Source organism: Hyaena hyaena, unplaced genomic scaffold, assembly GCF_003009895.1.
Source record: "Hyaena hyaena isolate Hyena2069 unplaced genomic scaffold, ASM300989v1 scaffold_146, whole genome shotgun sequence".
In the NCBI taxonomy this organism is placed as follows: Eukaryota; Metazoa; Chordata; class Mammalia; order Carnivora; family Hyaenidae; genus Hyaena; species Hyaena hyaena.
In genome coordinates, this window is record NW_024080778.1 from 257,768 (window position 1) to 275,257 (window position 17,490).

The 17,490-nt window shown below is 41.2% G+C and overlaps 1 protein-coding gene across 3 annotated transcripts in view; it reads left to right on the top strand.

Annotated features, from left to right (window-relative positions):
- ELOVL6 (ELOVL fatty acid elongase 6) overlaps nucleotides 1-10,017 on the top strand; it is a 140,813-nt gene extending 130,796 nt beyond the window's left edge. For all 3 annotated transcript variants that reach the window (XM_039238792.1, XM_039238791.1, XM_039238790.1), the window contains 2 exons: nucleotides 488-639; nucleotides 7,613-10,017. In XM_039238792.1, coding sequence (XP_039094723.1) covers nucleotides 488-639; nucleotides 7,613-8,037 — 577 coding nt within the window. In that variant the 3' untranslated portion in view covers nucleotides 8,038-10,017. The remainder of the gene's footprint in view (nucleotides 1-487; nucleotides 640-7,612) is intronic.
- The last annotated feature ends 7,473 nt before the right edge of the window (nucleotides 10,018-17,490 follow it).

A 17,490-nucleotide genomic window follows, 5' to 3' on the forward strand; every position in this document is an offset into this window, starting at 1 on the left:
CTCGTACATTAATAAAATCACCTTTTTGCACTAAAGATGGCTTCAAGAACTCTTTCTTGGTCGTCAGCACCAGACCTCCCCACCATTACCCCAAAACCTCATCAATAGGACAGACCTGAGATAATTTCAAGAGTTTTCAGCCAACCCTATCTCATTCCCAAAGGATAGTTCTCAAGCTGAAACACAAAAGTCACCAGGATTCCTCGTGAGAGCCTGCCCTGGATCCATTCCCCTTTTCCATGGACCCTTTTTGGTATGTTGATGAAGAATAAGCGGCACTGTGTATGCTCTTCAGAATAAAGCACTGAGAAATTTTGTTGCTCTTGTTTACAAAACATATTAAGATACTTCCAGGTTAATGCAAATGATGATTATGAGTCGTTTACACCTTCTTCCCATCAGTGGCAGACAGTCTTCTAAGCATAGGTAATGTCAGAAATGAAATTATTTTCCTGAATGTTGTTTCTTTTCTCTTTTCATCATGAAGTATATTCGGTGCTCTTCGAACTGGTGCTTATATGGTGTACATTTTGATGACCAAAGGCCTGAAGCAGTCAGTTTGTGACCAGGGTTTTTACAATGGACCTGTCAGCAAATTCTGGGCTTATGCATTTGTGCTAAGCAAAGCACCCGAACTAGGTGAGTGTCTTCTCTCCTTCCGTTTCCACCCCTACCCACTCCCCCCTTGGTAGCTACACACCCACAGTATTTATTTCAAAACAAAGAAACGATTGGAAAGTCCTGTTTTGTTGGTTGCAGGAAAGTTATAATTAACGAATTTGAGAGTTCTTAACTAACTTCCACTATCTTTTTCTCTCCCCTCCTTCCTTCCATTTCAATAATTGTACATTGTGTATACAGAGAGCAAAATAGTTTATGTAAACATGCAGACTTCCAAACATACTGAAAATACACTTCCAGGAGCATCTAAAATCTACACGGCCCCTTCTGTCCAACACATTAGCTGTGCTAAGATGCAACTACGGAGGAAAATTCGCAATGCATCTATTTCCCAGTCCCACACAGAAGCATACTTTCATCCTGCTGTTAGGATTCAAACCTGGAAACTAGGCTTTTCGTTTGGGTATCCTCATGTTCTAATTACCAAATGCTAAGCATTGGTTTCTGGTGTTGTTTGATTTTAATCATCTAAGAAATGGGCCTTGGAGAAGAGGAAAGTGGTTCACTTCTAGAAATTAATCCAAAATAACTCCCAGTGTATGTAGGGGTTTTTTTCAACTCTTTAATGGTCTTGGATATAAGTGAGGCATAGGTTAGCAGAAACTGAAAAAATTGTGGCTAAGGATTTGACTTGGATGTAGTTCACCAGGAAAATATCTTTACTGCCAGAGAAAGTGATCTGCTGGTGATCATAAACTCTGGGTTCATCCATGAGCAGTACTGGTCATCATCTCAAAAACTGGTTTATATCCTCAGGTAACACCTATTCATTCTCTGGGTTTTAAACTTTTTTATATGGAATTAAGAGTTGTATTATTTAGTTCAAAAATATTTATTTGTGGATTGTATTCCCTCTCCTATTTCTCCTAAAAAGTGGGTTAGAGGTTGTACACTTGATTATAAACCATGTTACAATACAAACTACCCAGAGTCTTTCTTTAAGATGTCCCTAGTTCATACCCTGTGTCTGTTCCCAAAGGATATGAGGTCTCTCTGATGTGTATGTTAACAACCTATCCACTTTCTAATTGGTGGCTACACACCTCCTGCCTACAGAGAGCTGGCAATTGATTGGAACTGTTGGTTTGACTATTGTTTTCCTAAGTCCAAAACAAGGGAAGAGCAGCAGAGGAAAATTTCTTCTGAAAACCTTTCCTAAGAAGAGCAGGGGTATGGAGACGGGTCCTCTGCAAAATAAGTAGATCACCGTTGTGGGGGCAGAGTCTATGAAAGCAGACTTAGGGTAAAATGTGTTAGTATGGACGTGTTCATTCATTCACTTAACATATTTATGTTAAGCACCTACAACGAGTGTTTAATAGGGGGCTGGACTAGAATGTCTAATCATCTAAAAAGAAATTTAGAATATGAGTTTTATGAACCAGACCACAGGAGGCTATTTTTTTCATGTTCGAATTGAGACCACAAACTCAAATCTTAGACTAGAAAAATGTTTTCCAAACTTGGAGCCACAGACAGTGCTTAAAACACATGTGTTTTTAGGAATTTCAAAAATCTATGGGAACATTTTAATTTTGTGTTTGCATCTATAGATGAAATACTGTCTTGCCAGATACACTTCTTTCATAGTGATTCTTCAGATGCATAGAATTTCTGAGTCAGATTACTTTTTCTCAAACTGGTGTTGGTCTGAGAATGTGAGCATGTGGGGGTTTTGTGACATTTCCATACATTATTAATGTTTGAGAACTATTCACTTTGAGAAATATCATATCATATCATATCATATCCTTTTGGCTTAATTTATGCTGCATAATAAGTATCCTTCTGAAACACCCCCATCTTTTTTGATACAGAACTGACTACAAATATATGAGTACAGAAAATGCATGAAGCATGTGACTCCCCCATCATGTTACCACCAAACCCTCTTCACAATTTCTACCTTACTGCCCTCAACGTTTTTTGTTTTTGTTTTTGTTTTTTAAAACAACAATGGTGCCTCTATGCTTCTGGCCCTTAAGCCTTAAGTTGCAAAGAAGCAACCTCAGTCTTTGCTTCCAGAAAATGCTTTCCCTTGCAAGCGCTGCTTGTCTGTGTCCTGAATTTTATCCCATTGCATTTGAGGGACTTGAAACTCAAAATAGTCCCTTCTACCTTTCGAATAATTTATTGAAGAGCCACCTCAACCTACCTATAGTGGTCGTTTTTCTTCAAAGACATGAGTAAACCTATACTCTCTGTCCTCCCATCTTCTGTTCCAGATTGACGTCAAAGTTTTAAGACGGCAGACAGAGTTAGAATTTCCAGACCAGAACTATTAGTGAAGCATTTAGAGGTATTTGTGCTTACCGTCTGTCTTGTTAGAGTGTTAGTCCAGGTGATGCTAATTAATCAGCCGTCTTATTTAATCTAGACCCAGACACTCCACTCCCTAATGCCCCAGTGTAGACGTTATAATTGAACACGATTCTATTCCTTCTTGAACCCAGAAGGAGCTGTACTGTAGTCTCCTGTGCCATTGTTTTGATAATCCCTTTTCCTAAGAAGTCTCATTCACCTTAGTGGTTTGTAGCTTGGATATCAAACACTCCATTTCTTCATTGTTAAAATATAGAATTGAAGGGTTGACAATGGGCTAAAGAGTTGGGGGGAAAAATCCTAAACTTGATCTGGTTTTTTAATGAGGCCACTAACATTCTTCATGTAATTTCAGGTTCATTATGTAGATATTTCCATGGTCAGAATGCTTTGTTTTTCTATTTTAAAATATGCTTTATCTTCTTTCAAATATTCTGGAGCTCATTGGCAATGGCCCTCCCAAATTAAACTGTTGAATCAAAATAGATCCAAAAATCAGTGCTGGTTGAGGGCCTCAGAGATCACCAGCCCCTAGCCCTAATTTGGTGAACGTGTTTTTTGAATGCCTTCTTGTTCATTTTGGAAGTTAAGCTCCTTTTCAACTTTTTCATTCTTAGAAAACATTGTTTCTACCATTTAATTAAGAAAGATTTATCCGCGGAGCACCTGGGTAGCTCAGTTGGTTAAGTGTCCAGCTCTTGGTTTCGCTCAGGTCATGGTCTGATATCACGTGGGTTTGAGCACACCACAGGCTCTGGGCTGACAGTGTGGAGGCTGCTTGGGATGCTCTCTCTCCCTGTCTTTCTGCCCCTCCCCCACTCACTTTCTCTCCAAAATAAATAAATAAACTTAAAAAAGAAGGAAAGAAAAGAAGATTTATCCTCTTGGATTACTTAAAACTTTTCTTATTTTTAGGTCCTAAGCTCTGCTTTTCAATACCCTAATATTCTGGACTCCCTTATGTGCAGCAGAAAGAAAAGGTTCCTGTGAGAAGGAACAGTTCTTCTGTGTTTAATAGTGAAACACTAGTTTCCCACCAAAACCTACATGCCTGCAGTTTTCATTATACTTTTCTTCGGGGACTCGGGAGGAGGTGGGGGTTAGAGAGGGCAAAATTCCCATAATGTAAAATTCACCATTCTCAGTGTACAGGGCTGTGGCATCAAGAACACTTGCATTATGCACAACATCACCATCATCTGCCTCTAGCACTTTATCATCTTCCCCAACCACCACCACCCATCAAACCCTATCACCATTACTCCTTCACTCAGCTCTTCATAGCAAGAAGGGCTTTCTGTTCCAGCAGAAATGAGTGAGCTCATTTCAGTGAATTACAGAGTTATGATCCATTACGACAAATGAGAAGAGAACTGCCAATCTGCTTTGTGTGCCAAAATCTTCGCATGCCTACTGTGTGAATTATATAAAAAGCTGCTGAGATTTGCTTTTGTGAAAACTTGGAAATATCTGCTCTGAGTCTAGGCCCTTGCTCAGTTGAGCTCATCATTGTTTTTGAAACTCTGACTCAGCAGAGCTCTAGTTAACTCTGTGAAGAGGGGGTACAGCCATCTGTGACAAACCACGCACAGTGGGCTCTCCGTCTCCTGGTGACTGTGAGCATCCTGGGGGTTTCCAAATGCTGGGGGGCTTCTCCAAGGCTGCACAGACACCTGTACTTAACAGGCACACAGACTGAAGGTACGTTCAGGAGGGACAGTTAAGTTCGTGAAAAGAGCACACCCTGCCTGCAGACTGGCTCTTGGCTGAAAATAGCTGAATCGAAAGTAGTTAGAGACACGGTGCTAGGAAGAACATGAACAACCGGTAGCTAAAATTCATGACGTAGCTGAACCATCTAAAAGTTGAAAGTCCCACTGGCGATTGTTGGCCAACGTTCTTTCCATGGTGCCAACCAGACCTTTGACCAGGAAAGATTGATTAGCCTACATCAAATAAATATACTGTCCCTATCTTTGGTTTGCATTTCTAGGTCACTCTGTAGCTTTGGGCAGGCCTGTAAATGCCATATCATGGCATGACCGGCTCATGACAAGTCAACTGTGACATCATGTGGTTTCCCCAGAAGAAAAATAATTCATAACGTCTAGGGTGGTGCAACCGTGGCATCTCAGCTGCAATATCCAAAAAAAAAAAAAAGTGGGTGGTTTTAGGGAAACCATTCTGGAACCCCGCCAGATTCCTCTTTCCCTTGCCCCAGGGCTACCAGGTCAGCAGCCTCCTTGGGGGATACTAATGGGGCATTGGAGGCTGACCAGGACCTTTATTGGGAAATCCCATCTTCATTACTCCACATGCAATCCTGTCTGTCTGTTCCAAAAAAAAGAAAATCATAAATGAATTCAAATTAATTTGGTTTTATAAATCTCATGACATGTCCTTCACCTCCAGCTCTCCCATTTAAATGGAAATCCCTAATGTGTCTCAGATCATACTCCTTACTCACGAGATCCGAGACTCCTACTCAGACAAGAAAAACACAAATCAAGTTTCAATTCCAGAATCGTAGGTCCCACTTTGTTCCCAGTTAGCCCATTCGAATATGGTCTGTCTTTTGTCCCCTATTACTCTCCTCACACTGAAACTGTTATTTAGACAATACGGTTTTAACACAAAAGTGACGCTAGAGTTAAAAGTCAAAAGAATTAAACAGGAGGAGATGCTTATTACTTTATAGCAAATAACTTTTTTTACTTTTATGTATTTATTTATTTTTTTATAGCAAGTAACTTTTATTACAATGTGTTTGGATGTCCTTGTGGATTATACATTTCTGTTCATGCTTCGAGACTCATAGAAAACATCTTCTCAATTATGAATGACTGAATTTGTTTTCAACATATAATTCCTTGGACTTCTACCTTCTTTCCACTGTGAACAAAAGTAAGCTGGAATTATTGTGTCTGCATTACAGTCTACCGAGCCAGGGGAGGCAGAGTAGTAATTACATAGAAATAGTGGATCTTGGACAGGCACACAAAAATAGCACCGCTTAACATTAAGACGTAAACCCTGGGTCTCCTGAAACCAGTTTTGTCCCTTAAGTATACAAGTCAGAGATACTGTCACCATCAATCATTGTCAGTCTGTCTGACATTTAAAGGCATGGTAGGTCAGACATCTCATAAGAGAAAGAAGGACTTCAAAGAAAATTTGATGATATGTTCAGAAATGCAGCAACTGGTAGCTGTCCTTTTCTGTTCTAAATCAATATGAATTGATAATGTTTCACATTATCCACATCCTGCTGAAGGGAATGGGGCACCACCTATACTATTCCAACCACGGCCATCAGAACCTTAAAAATCTAACCAAGGCCTCATGTTCTTTGACCTTTGCTAGTGCCAAATGCTTTAGGGCATCCATGAAGGATGACAAGGGTAAGTACTAATTCCCGTTGTGCTAAACTGGATTTCAGAATAAAATGAGGGACCTCCTAGTTCTCCTTGTGGTGCAAAAGCAAATCAAGTTTGAGTTCACCAAAGGTCGTAAAGGATGTTGGGTTTTCCTAGACCTGAAAAGAACCAGAGAGATAGGAAAGATAAAGGAGCGTAAATCCCGTTTTTGTCCCATATGCCAGGGTCTTTCCACTTCTTTCATACTTGTTAATGGAATTGTGTATGTCTGTGACTATGCTTGCTCTTCATCCATTTTCACATAAGTATTCTTCAGTATATTTTTTGGAATCCTTAAGGCTTTTCAGAGAATCCTTACATATAAATAGTATATACCTACTTGAGCAGAATTCTAGCTTCTATGACATAAATTTCCTACCTTGGAAACAGCGGTCTTTTTCTTCCGAAGGATATTGTTAATAGATCCTGGAAAGCTTTCTCAGAGTTACCTCCATAAAAATGTGTCATTTTTAATCACTCAATTCGTTGATATAAAATTTTCAGATTACCATCTTCAGCAAATAGGGTAGAAGGTGACTTTTCTTTCCTCTTTCTGTTTTTGCCCTTTGCTTAAATTTTACCTTTCCAACTGCCGTATGGCCAAGGCTTCATATTTTCCAGGGAGTTTACAGAGATATGTTTTTTAGGAGTAGCTTCTGACATATACCAAAGAAAAATGGTTTTCCTACTCTAGAGAGGCCTGAGCACATGTTGCTAGAATTCTAATCTGTTGGTTTCTATTCATAAATGATCTGAGAGAAGTCACTTGACTCTTCCAGATAATATTTCCTAAAATGTATGGATGAGTTAGAAATTGGGTCGCATGATTGCTGATGTCCCTTCTACGTGAAAACTTATTAAGATTTTGTGTAAAACAGGTTTCCAAAAGTAACATTTATTGAGTGTTTTCCATGCGCCAAGAGGATATGTTGGATATCTTATTTAGTCCTCAGACATTGCCAAGCTACTCTTGATATCCCCGTCACCATCTCCATTTTACAGAAACTGGAAAACAGAATAAGTAACTTGCCCAGGCTCACAGAGCTAGTATCAGTCCGGGATTCTAACCCAGTCCATCCCCCTCCCAAGTACCAGTTCAAGATAATCTACCTTCTTGTAAACATGTGAATTACCATTATGTCATGGTCAAGAGGCTCATGTACGCACATTTTTTCCCCTTCTCTGTCTTTCAGGAGATACAATATTCATTATTCTGAGGAAGCAAAAGCTGATCTTCCTGCACTGGTACCACCACATCACTGTGCTCCTGTACTCCTGGTACTCCTACAAGGACATGGTAGCCGGGGGTGGTTGGTTCATGACCATGAACTATAGCGTGCACGCCGTGATGTACTCTTACTATGCCTTGCGAGCTGCAGGTTTCCGAGTTTCCCGGAAGTTTGCCATGTTCATCACCTTGTCCCAGATCACTCAGATGCTGATGGGCTGTGTCATTAACTACCTGGTCTTCTCCTGGATGCAGCAGGACCAGTGTCCCTCTCACTTTCAGAACATCTTCTGGTCCTCACTCATGTACCTCAGCTACCTTGTGCTCTTCTGCCACTTCTTCTTTGAGGCCTATATCGGCAAGATGAGGAAAGCAACGAAGGCTGAATAGTGTTGGAACAGAGGAGAAAGCCATAGCTCAGGGTCATCAAGAAAAACAATAGACAAAAGAAAATGGCACAAGGAATCACATATGGTGCAGCTAAAACAAAACAAAACAAAACACATGAGCAAACACAAAACCCAAGGCAGCTTAGGGATAATTAGGTTGACTTAACCCAGTAAGTTTATGATCCTTTTTGGGTGAGGACTCACTGAGTGCACCTCCATCTCAAAGGACTGCTGCTGGAAAAATCCATTCCCTCTTTCACTGTCAGTTCTAGGACAAATGAGAACAAAAGTGAGCCAGAGGCACTGGGAGAGAGAAATAGAAGGTAAAGGCTATTAACATTATATGGAAAAGAAAGTATTTACTAAGTGTTATATTTCTCTAAGAATGAAAGAAGTTTACTTAAAAAACTGTGCGAGCACATACACACACAATCCTTTCTAATCTTTTTTGACACTAAACTGGAGCCAATAGAATAGGCAAAATCGAAGAGACACAGGGTGTATATCTAGAACAATAATGCTTTTGCAAAAATTAAAGCCTTTTTAAGAAAGGTTAGTAGCTGTAGCCCCCAAAAGAAAAGATGTCTTAATCACCTCTCGTGAAAACGGATGCAAACAATTGTATTTCAGCTCAGAGAAAGGCTGGTGTCTTTCCCTTCATAGCATAGGCTCAGGCTAGTGAGTTTGCTAGAACCAGAAGGGGCATGATATTTCTCCAAGGTTCTTCCTGGGAGGATGGCAGCCAGTTCCTAAAGGGGCAGCTCTGTTTCAGAGCATTTCTGATGGTCTAACCGTAATTTCTACTCTGAAATGAACTAGAAAGGATCATCCTTGGTTCAGTTGCCCCGGGCTTTGGAACAGAAGAGTAAATACAAAATAGAAAAGCGAAAACTCAACCAAATGACTTAAAAATGGATTCTGTACTACCTGTTAAAAAAGATCCAGCCCAGTATCACTCTTGAGCTGGGAAAAGGGGAAAAGGACAGCGGGGAAGGTAGAGGGCCAAGATGAATACAACAGACTACGAACACCCCTCTCTATCTGACTTCACACACACTCATAACTTTCCAAATGAAACCCTGTTGTACAGTCCATATTTTCTATATTTTTGTGAATTTCAAAAAAAAAAAAAATCTGCAGGGCTCTTCCTGATTATTGGGTGAACACTGTGTTTCCGCATCCTCTGCATTTGCTCCCTAAGCAATGCAGAGGTGTGTAAAGTGCCCTCTGCTGGTCAAGTGTAGATACTTCAACAGACACGTCATGGCAAGTTTGGCTGCAACAGTTGACAACAAAGGGCCCCTTAGAGACCTATCCTTCAAATTTTAAATGATATAAAATACTCGTCATATTTTTGGCCAAGTCAGAAGACATTCCTCCTGCTTCAAGTCCGCTTCAGAAATTTTTTTAAAAGGGACTTTTGCTCTGGAACTCAGAAAATCAATTTAATAAGAGCCATATTCTCTAAAAAAAAAAAAAAAAAAGCTAGATAATATAATATTATCTGTAATATTTCAGTCCTTTACAAGCCAAATAAATGTATAAACATTCCTAGTATTTCAGAGACGCAATTATGTAAAATTGTTCAATGTGATATACTAGTATTCTAATTGGGTAAGTAGCTTCACGATTAGACAAACTAGATGAAATGATTAGCGGCTACACTGCATAGACTATACACGCATAACCACACACACATGCACACAAATGTGGGGTACACTCAACTTCAAAGCCCAAATGAATAGAGACACGTTTTCTGGCTAGCAGAAAAGAAAACTGTTGTTTATCTTTCTTGCTTTATTTGAGAGTGTACAGTAAAAGGGATTTTTCAGATTATTTTTATATTATTTTAGCTTTAATTGTGCTGTCATTCATGAAACAGAGCTGCTCTGCTTCTCTGTCAGAGATGACAAGGGCTTTCTTGGCATCTTGTTTATGTGTGGAATTTAAAAGAATAAAGTTTTATCCCATTCTGTGTGAATGGCTTGAACAATGAACAAAGAATCCATGCAAACCAAGTCATGACTGATAGACCCAGGGTGGGGGTGGGGCTTTGCAGGGGAGGAAAACTGTTACATCTGTGTTAAACTATTGTGAATAGTCTATGATGTCTTGACATTGTTCAGAGATGAGAGACAGTTGATGGAGGGGTGTGTTGTGATTGTTAAGTCAAAACCTGGCGTGAGCTAAAAAGATGGGACCTGCTATAACAGCTACTAGGTTCTTTGGATGCAAATAATGTTATTTTGAGCTTTGAAAATCCATGATACTGTGCAATAAGCTTTTTTTTCTTATAAGAGGAAAAGAGCAGAATAATTAAAATGAAGAAAAGGCCAAATAACAGCTGACTTGAGTTTAACTGAAGGACCAGTTAGAGCTTATCTGGTTGATTTAATTATTGAATCCATTGATTTATCATTGATTCTTGAATGCAGGTTAGAATAAGGAAATGAGCATAGACCTTAAATAGACTCTAAATGATGCTTCCAAAGCACTTTGATCTTGATACAGGTTCATACTTGTGTTCACTTGTGAGATAATTTAGAATTTTTGTTTACAGGTTGAATGTCTAATAAATAGTTTTTAAATTGGCTAAATATATCTAAAGTCTTTTCCGACATTTATCGTGGGAGGAAAAAAAAAACCTTTAAGAAAAAGTTCTGGTATTACAGTTCGAAAACAATATTTTTAACGTCTTGGCTTTATTAATTAATTAATTACATCAAGATAAGAGGCTGGACCACTAGCCCCTGGCAAATCTGAATACTACCAGAGAATTGACTGCCGTATAGATAATCCTACTGTCAGTTAACATTCCAGAAAAACTTGGGCAGGCAAGTTTTTAGAACTGCCCCGCTATGCTCAGGTAGATTATCTTTCTATTGGAGATTTTCCACTGCATTCCAATCTCACTATGGTGAAAACATTTCTGGATTGAAAAACAAACCAACATCCTTCATGTCATATGTAAGTGCATGCAATTTGATGCCCCAGGTCGGAGTATCGGCCCAAGTCTGTGAGTTTGCGGTAGAAAAATATTCTAGTGAAAAACGCTCTATTCATAGAACAGGAGGTTTTATCTGGGCCTTCTAGTTTTGCTATGGAGAAAAGAGTAAATACTATATTATTTAAATTCCTGCCAGGCCAAAGTACCAAACTAAAATCCTCTATTGAGGTTATTATTCCAGATAATTTACTCTCACCATCCTATTCACACTCCAGTATAAAAATTACAGGGAAGGGAGAATACATATATATTATATACATATTGCTTAAGGGGAAAGAATGGACTGATTATACCACTCTCACTTCCCTGCTTCTCTACTAATGTGTTTCTGGGCTGAGTCAGAAACTTCATTTGGGTAGGGGTTTTGCAGAGCACAATGGTAGAGCACTTCTGGGAAAGAGACCTATAGAAATTTATTTTATTTTTTTTAATGTTTATTTTTGAGAGAGAGAGAGACACACACACAGAGCATGAGCGGGGGAGGGGCGCAGAGAGAGGGAGATACAGAATCTGAAGCAGGTTCCAGGCTCCAAGCTGTCAGCACAGAGCTCCACACAGGGCTCGAACCCACGAACGGCAAGATCATGACCTGAGCCGAAGTTGGATGCTTAACCGGCTGAGCCACCCAGGCGCACCCCCCCCCTTTTTTTTTTCCAGAAAACATTTCTTAAGAAAAATCAGATGTGGTGTCTTTATGATAAAACTTGGCACATCAAAGAAACAAATGTGCCTGGAGTAAACTACACTGAGTAGAATGCTCCAGAAGTCTGGCCTCATTCCCAGACTGCAACATTTCCTGGGAGAGACAACATCCTCAGGCTACTCTCTCATCTTTATACTGATAAAGCATCCTCCCCTCAGAGACCAGGTGTCACACAACTGCCAGCGCCAGCATATTCTGAGTGCTTTTTTTTTTCTGTCTCTCAGAGCTGTTGGATTGGCCACGTGCTGATTCCAGAGAGCTGGTAGTGGAGTGGAGAAGATTCAGTAGACTTTGCCTCCCAGAGTTGAGGGTTGAGTGCTCTGAGTTGTATGCCTGTCTTCTAGACACTTATTTCCCTGAAAAAGTTTCTATCTCCAAGAGTGTAATTTTGTGAAAATTCCATAATGAAAGTCTAGAACTTTCCAGTAGTCTAGTTTTTTTTGTTTCCAATAATATTTTGCTATTGATTCAAGATGAGAGTTCATGCTGTGAGTCACTGTCTCCTATAGCTTTCTTAAGTTGTTCTCTGTCTCATACTTACACACGAGACCTGATTCTTCGTGCCTCAGACCCATTACCATCAAGAAGAGATTTTGCTGAGAATGCACTACAAGGTCTGGCCTGTAGTATATACACACTGAAGTGAGAGCTAATAAAGCAACGATAGTCTCTTTGTGCCAACAATCAGTATGAAGTGTTAGGAAGCAGTTTTCCAATGAACGGACAGCCTTGGTCTGCTGGTACCCAATACTTAAGCAAAACAAGTGTCAGTGCTATTACAGCATTTTTTTGAATGCCAGTTGTGACAGACTCCAATTATTAACCACCAGCCACGTGGCAGAGCCCATAGCTAAGAACACCTGCACAGAGTATCGAAGAATATTCACAAGCCTGTTGAATCATCCCATTAACTTTCCTCATCCTTAAATAAGTTAAAAATTCAGGGCTCACACAAGGAGGGAGAGTAACCCCCAGGCTGCCCTTCCTCCTGAATGGCACTTAGAAAAAAGTGAAACAGAAGTTGTTCTGACACTAAAATAAAAGAGAAGCCACAAGTGCACACCCATCTGTGGTTTTGGGAAGGTCTTAATAAGGGCATTTTAATTTTACGTCAGGCAGACAGAAGTCTTGCAGTCAGATCCACTTCAGTGGAAATCTAAACCCAACACTACATTGTAGTAAACTTCTGAAGCAACTCGTTAGATTCAAGAAACTGGTCCTGTAAATCAGGGTCAAGCCATAATTGCAACCCACTTAGGCCAGGATTGAGGGGTCGTGACTCACGTCAGTATTTAAACACTGTTAATTTCTCAACACTTGGCTCGTGAGACCGCTCTCAGTGGGTAGAAATCAAGAACTCTTCAGAAGTAGCCTAATCGTGCTCCCCAGGCATGTCGGTTTCAGACAGGTCTGACTGTCTGGGCATGTTCAGGAGGAGGTTGCTTGCTGCTAACTTGAAAACCACTGAGAGATTCAGCCTCTTCAGGGCCCCAGAGCCTATGTTCAGATAGAAGCTCACCCATAGTAGCTTCACAGAGCCAATCACAGCAATGTTGGAGTTGTTATTTTCAAGTGCTTATTTCACAACGTTCAAAGAAATATTTTTTCTTGGTATACTAAAATTAAAAATAAAGTCATAACTTTTGATTTAAAATCAGACTGTGTTCCTGGTTTCCTTGATCTTTTGCTCTGGGCAGTTCAAAGGGGGCGCCCTGGACACTACAAGCCACTCAGAAATCTCAGGAAGGTCGTTCCACACTCAACACCAATGTTCTCATGGAACGTAGGCGAATCACTTGGGTCTCAAGTAGAGCTCAACAATGATGTAGTCCCCAAATAACTACAGATCGAAATCCCACAAGGTGTCTAGAGCCCTTCGGTGTTGTTTCACAGATATAACCCTTCACAATTTACGTGCTTTCCAGAACTATTGACTCACGAGAGCAGTCCCCAGGGGGCAGACAGTCACAGTTGGAGAACCCATTTTACGGACAAGGAAAATTTTCTTGTCCGATCAAATGTCACAGAAGTAGAAGGAATGGAACTTTAACATCATCTTCTTAACTTCAGTTTCATTGTTGCCATTCAAATCCTTTGGAAGAAGTAGAGTATAAATTAATAAAATTCCAATACTTGGCACTGAACTAGGAAGTAATTTGCCATGTCATTGGACACAGGGTTTCAGGGCAAAATGCATGTATAGGGGGAAAATGTTTTGAGAGCACAGCACCTCTTCCCTAGGAAGGCACAGCACACTCTTTACCTGCACTCCTGTGGGCTATTAGCGAGGGTAGCACATCTCCCTGATCCTAAAACTTGACCATCAGTTTCTGGTGTTCTTGTATGTTCCAGTGTATACTTTTTAGGTTAAATGTCTTATGGTGTTCTTTGTGGATTTGGGGGCATCTATACAATGTACAACAGCAATGACCCAACAGCAATTATATTTAAAACCACGAACCTGTCATTTGGGGATGTTTTCCACAGCCAAATTACTATGAACATGTCTTTTCACATCATCCCAGAATAAAGATGGAACTTTTTTTTTAGAGAGAGAGAAAGCACAAGCAGGGCAGAGAGGCAGAAGGAGAGAGAGAGAATCTTAAGCAGGTTCCATGCTTGGTGGGGAGTCCGACACGGGACTCAATCCTAAGACCCTGGGATCATGACCTGAGCCGAAATCAAAAGTCAGATGCTCAACAGACTGAGCCACTCAGGCACCCCAAGAAAGAGGGAACTTTCTATTCTTTTATAACCTTTTAATGTATGTTCTTAACTCAGGATAAAATGGGGCAGGGGGGCGGAGAACTTCATGTTACTCACAAATTATTTTACTAACTTCACTTAAAAAAAAAGAAAGAAAGAGAAAAGCAGAAGCAAACATAGGAGGTGTTTCTGGTTTTGACACTAGTCTCAAACCCAGTACAAATTACTGCACCATCATGTAGCTTCTGATAAAATCAGTTGTGCAACACAAGCTCCAGGAATGAATAAGGCGAGCATTAAGACATACAAGCATTTGGTATCACTGTCTAGCTAACAAAAGGGCTGCACTTACATTATTTCAAAGCCAAGAAATTTATTCCGGCAGACTTCCTAGAAACAGAAATATAAGAATTGAATCAGAATACCAATATTTCAGCAACGTAAGCACTCTTCGTTGGTTTTTTGCTGTTTCGAAGTGAATGAAATTAATTGGAGTCCGTGAGCACCTTAAATCAATGGTCAAGACAGTTAAAATAATTAAAAGAGCTCCCTGCCAATCAGTCTATAGCTGATTAATCTCCAGTCCTGGTAGATCTGGGACAGGGTCTCAATTGTGCCAAACACCTCTTAGTCCACAGGGGGCCCTGCTGAGAAGCAATGGTGATGGCAGGATGTCCACAGTGGGGGGACGGGATGGGCTACACTGAGTGCCCCCTCCAGCCCCCACACAGCCAGATAGTCACACACATGCTTCTGCATGTGTTCTCTGCCTCCTTCCATGCTGTCCTGAAACATCGTGTCACTAATAAAAGACTCCAGGCAAGGTGAGAAGCTCTAGGTCAGGAAAAGATCAGATCCTACTGAGGTAAAAGAGATTTGTCCAGATCACTATCCCATTTTACGCTGTCACCTTTTACATTTTCTTCTGCTTTTCATTGTTCTTCATCTATGTAACAACAGAAGGAAGTAACCTTTGGTATTTCACTTTATTTATATATGCATTATAGAGTGTGTATTTGTGTGGAAAAGATCATACGCATACACACTACGAAAACAACATTGCAGCCTAAGGGTTAAACACGTGTGCCAGCCCCCTCCCGACACCCCACCCCCACCACCCGCTGCAACCTCACTCCTGGATTCTGCTATCTTTGGTATTTTCAGGCCTCCAGGGTGAAACCCCTGTGCTACACTCTGGGCTTTCATACACAGCCTCGTTTTTCTATCGACTACACTAATTCCTTTCATACTAGCGGGAAAACTGCTCCCCCACCTTGGGCATTGCTCTGCTATGTTTTATTTATGAAAACTCTGATGGGTGTTTCTTAAGGCAGCCAATATCTCTCTACAAAGAGAAGGCAGTGTTCGCTCTTCCTGCATCCACTACGGCTCATAGTCTATGTGATTCCTATAAAATTCCAGAGCATTTTTGCAAAACGGGCACTTTGTCTCCGAAGTCCAAGCAGTTCTGACTTCAACTTGGTCTTAGAATAATCAAATCTATACGACATACTGAGCTTCCAAATAGACAGGCAGCCACGCCAACTCATTTGTTCATTTACCTGCAACTTGAATGTCCCTTGGACCCAGTCTGTAGAGACCACTTGTTTACGGGTTTGTAGCTGCCACAGATGCAGGACCTCTGCCTTCCTGCCCAGTCCCTTGTATCTAATTCTGGAAATCGCCGAGGGGGGCTCCTCACAGCCTCTGCCAGGCATTTCTGTTATGCCATCGCCCCCACCTCCCCTCCTTCCCTCCCTCCTGTTTCCACCAGGCCCAGCTGCTTCTGCATCCCGCTGCTGGGCCCTGAGGCCTGGCGTTCTGCACAACCAGGGTCAGCAGTTGTCAGCAGGCGACCACTGCCCTCTGCTCTCCAGTGGGGCAGGACGCCTCTTTCCCCTTGCTCACGTGTGCTGTGTGAGAAAGCAGGCATGGTTCGCTACTCAGGGGCCAGACATGCCTCTGGGGGACCAGGCGACAAATTGGGGGAACAGCCGTCAGAATGTCTCTGTCCTCCTCTGCATGAGCAAAGCTTTCTCCTGGGTTGAGCTCAACGGACCTAATTTCTTTCTCTACTTGGATAAGCATCCTTCCTGAAGAGCTCATAGCCCCACTGTAACCAGACCCTGTGACCACGGCACCTGCTCCCCAGACTTACCCAAACAAGTGTGTCTACCCTTGGCAGAGGACACAGGTAGAGTTCCTTTCCCAGAAGCCCCCACCCCAGCCCCTCTCTCCTGCACACTCCTCATCACTTGCTGCCACCATAGGTCCGGACATCTCTGTGACTCACTTAAATTCAACTCACCCTGGCACCCCCACAAATAAATAATGAAATGCAAATGTATTGAAAACAAATCTTTTCCAGTAAAAATCGGCTTTTCAGTTAAAGGGGCAAACTGCAGAAAGTCATGATAATTTCTTAGGCTTGCTCAGTTTTTTCCCGACTCATGGCCTTCCCGTGCCATTTCCTCTGCCTCCAACTACAGGGACTGGTTAGGGAACTCGTATTCTCTTCTCACAGCACTCCACTTTTCTACTTCGTGAGGTTCATCTCCACCGTGGTTAAATGATTAGTTCTTTGTGGACTGTTTAAAGTCTGTCTTCTTCAATAAATTACAAGCTCTGTAGGACAGGAATCAAGTTTGCCTGTTCTCCCTAGCATTTTTCAAATTTCCCTACTTATCTCCAAAATGACTTTCTACAGAGAGCTACTCCTCTTTTTTTTTCCATGCCAAACGATTTATTCGAGAAATAGGGTCAATGGTCTTTTGGAAATGTCCCACATTCTGGATTCTCTGATGGTTAGCTTGTGGTATCATTTAACTTATTTCTCTGTCCCTAGTATTGCCTATAAGTGAGAATCCATATCTGTTTTTTGACGTTTATTTATTTATTTTGAGAGAGAGAGAGAGTGAAAGCAGGGGAGGGGCAGAGAGAGAGGACGAAAGTTAGAATCCCAAGGAGGCTCCACACTGTCAGGGCAAAGCCTGACGTGGGGCTCAAACTCACAAACCCATGAAATCGTGATCAGAGCT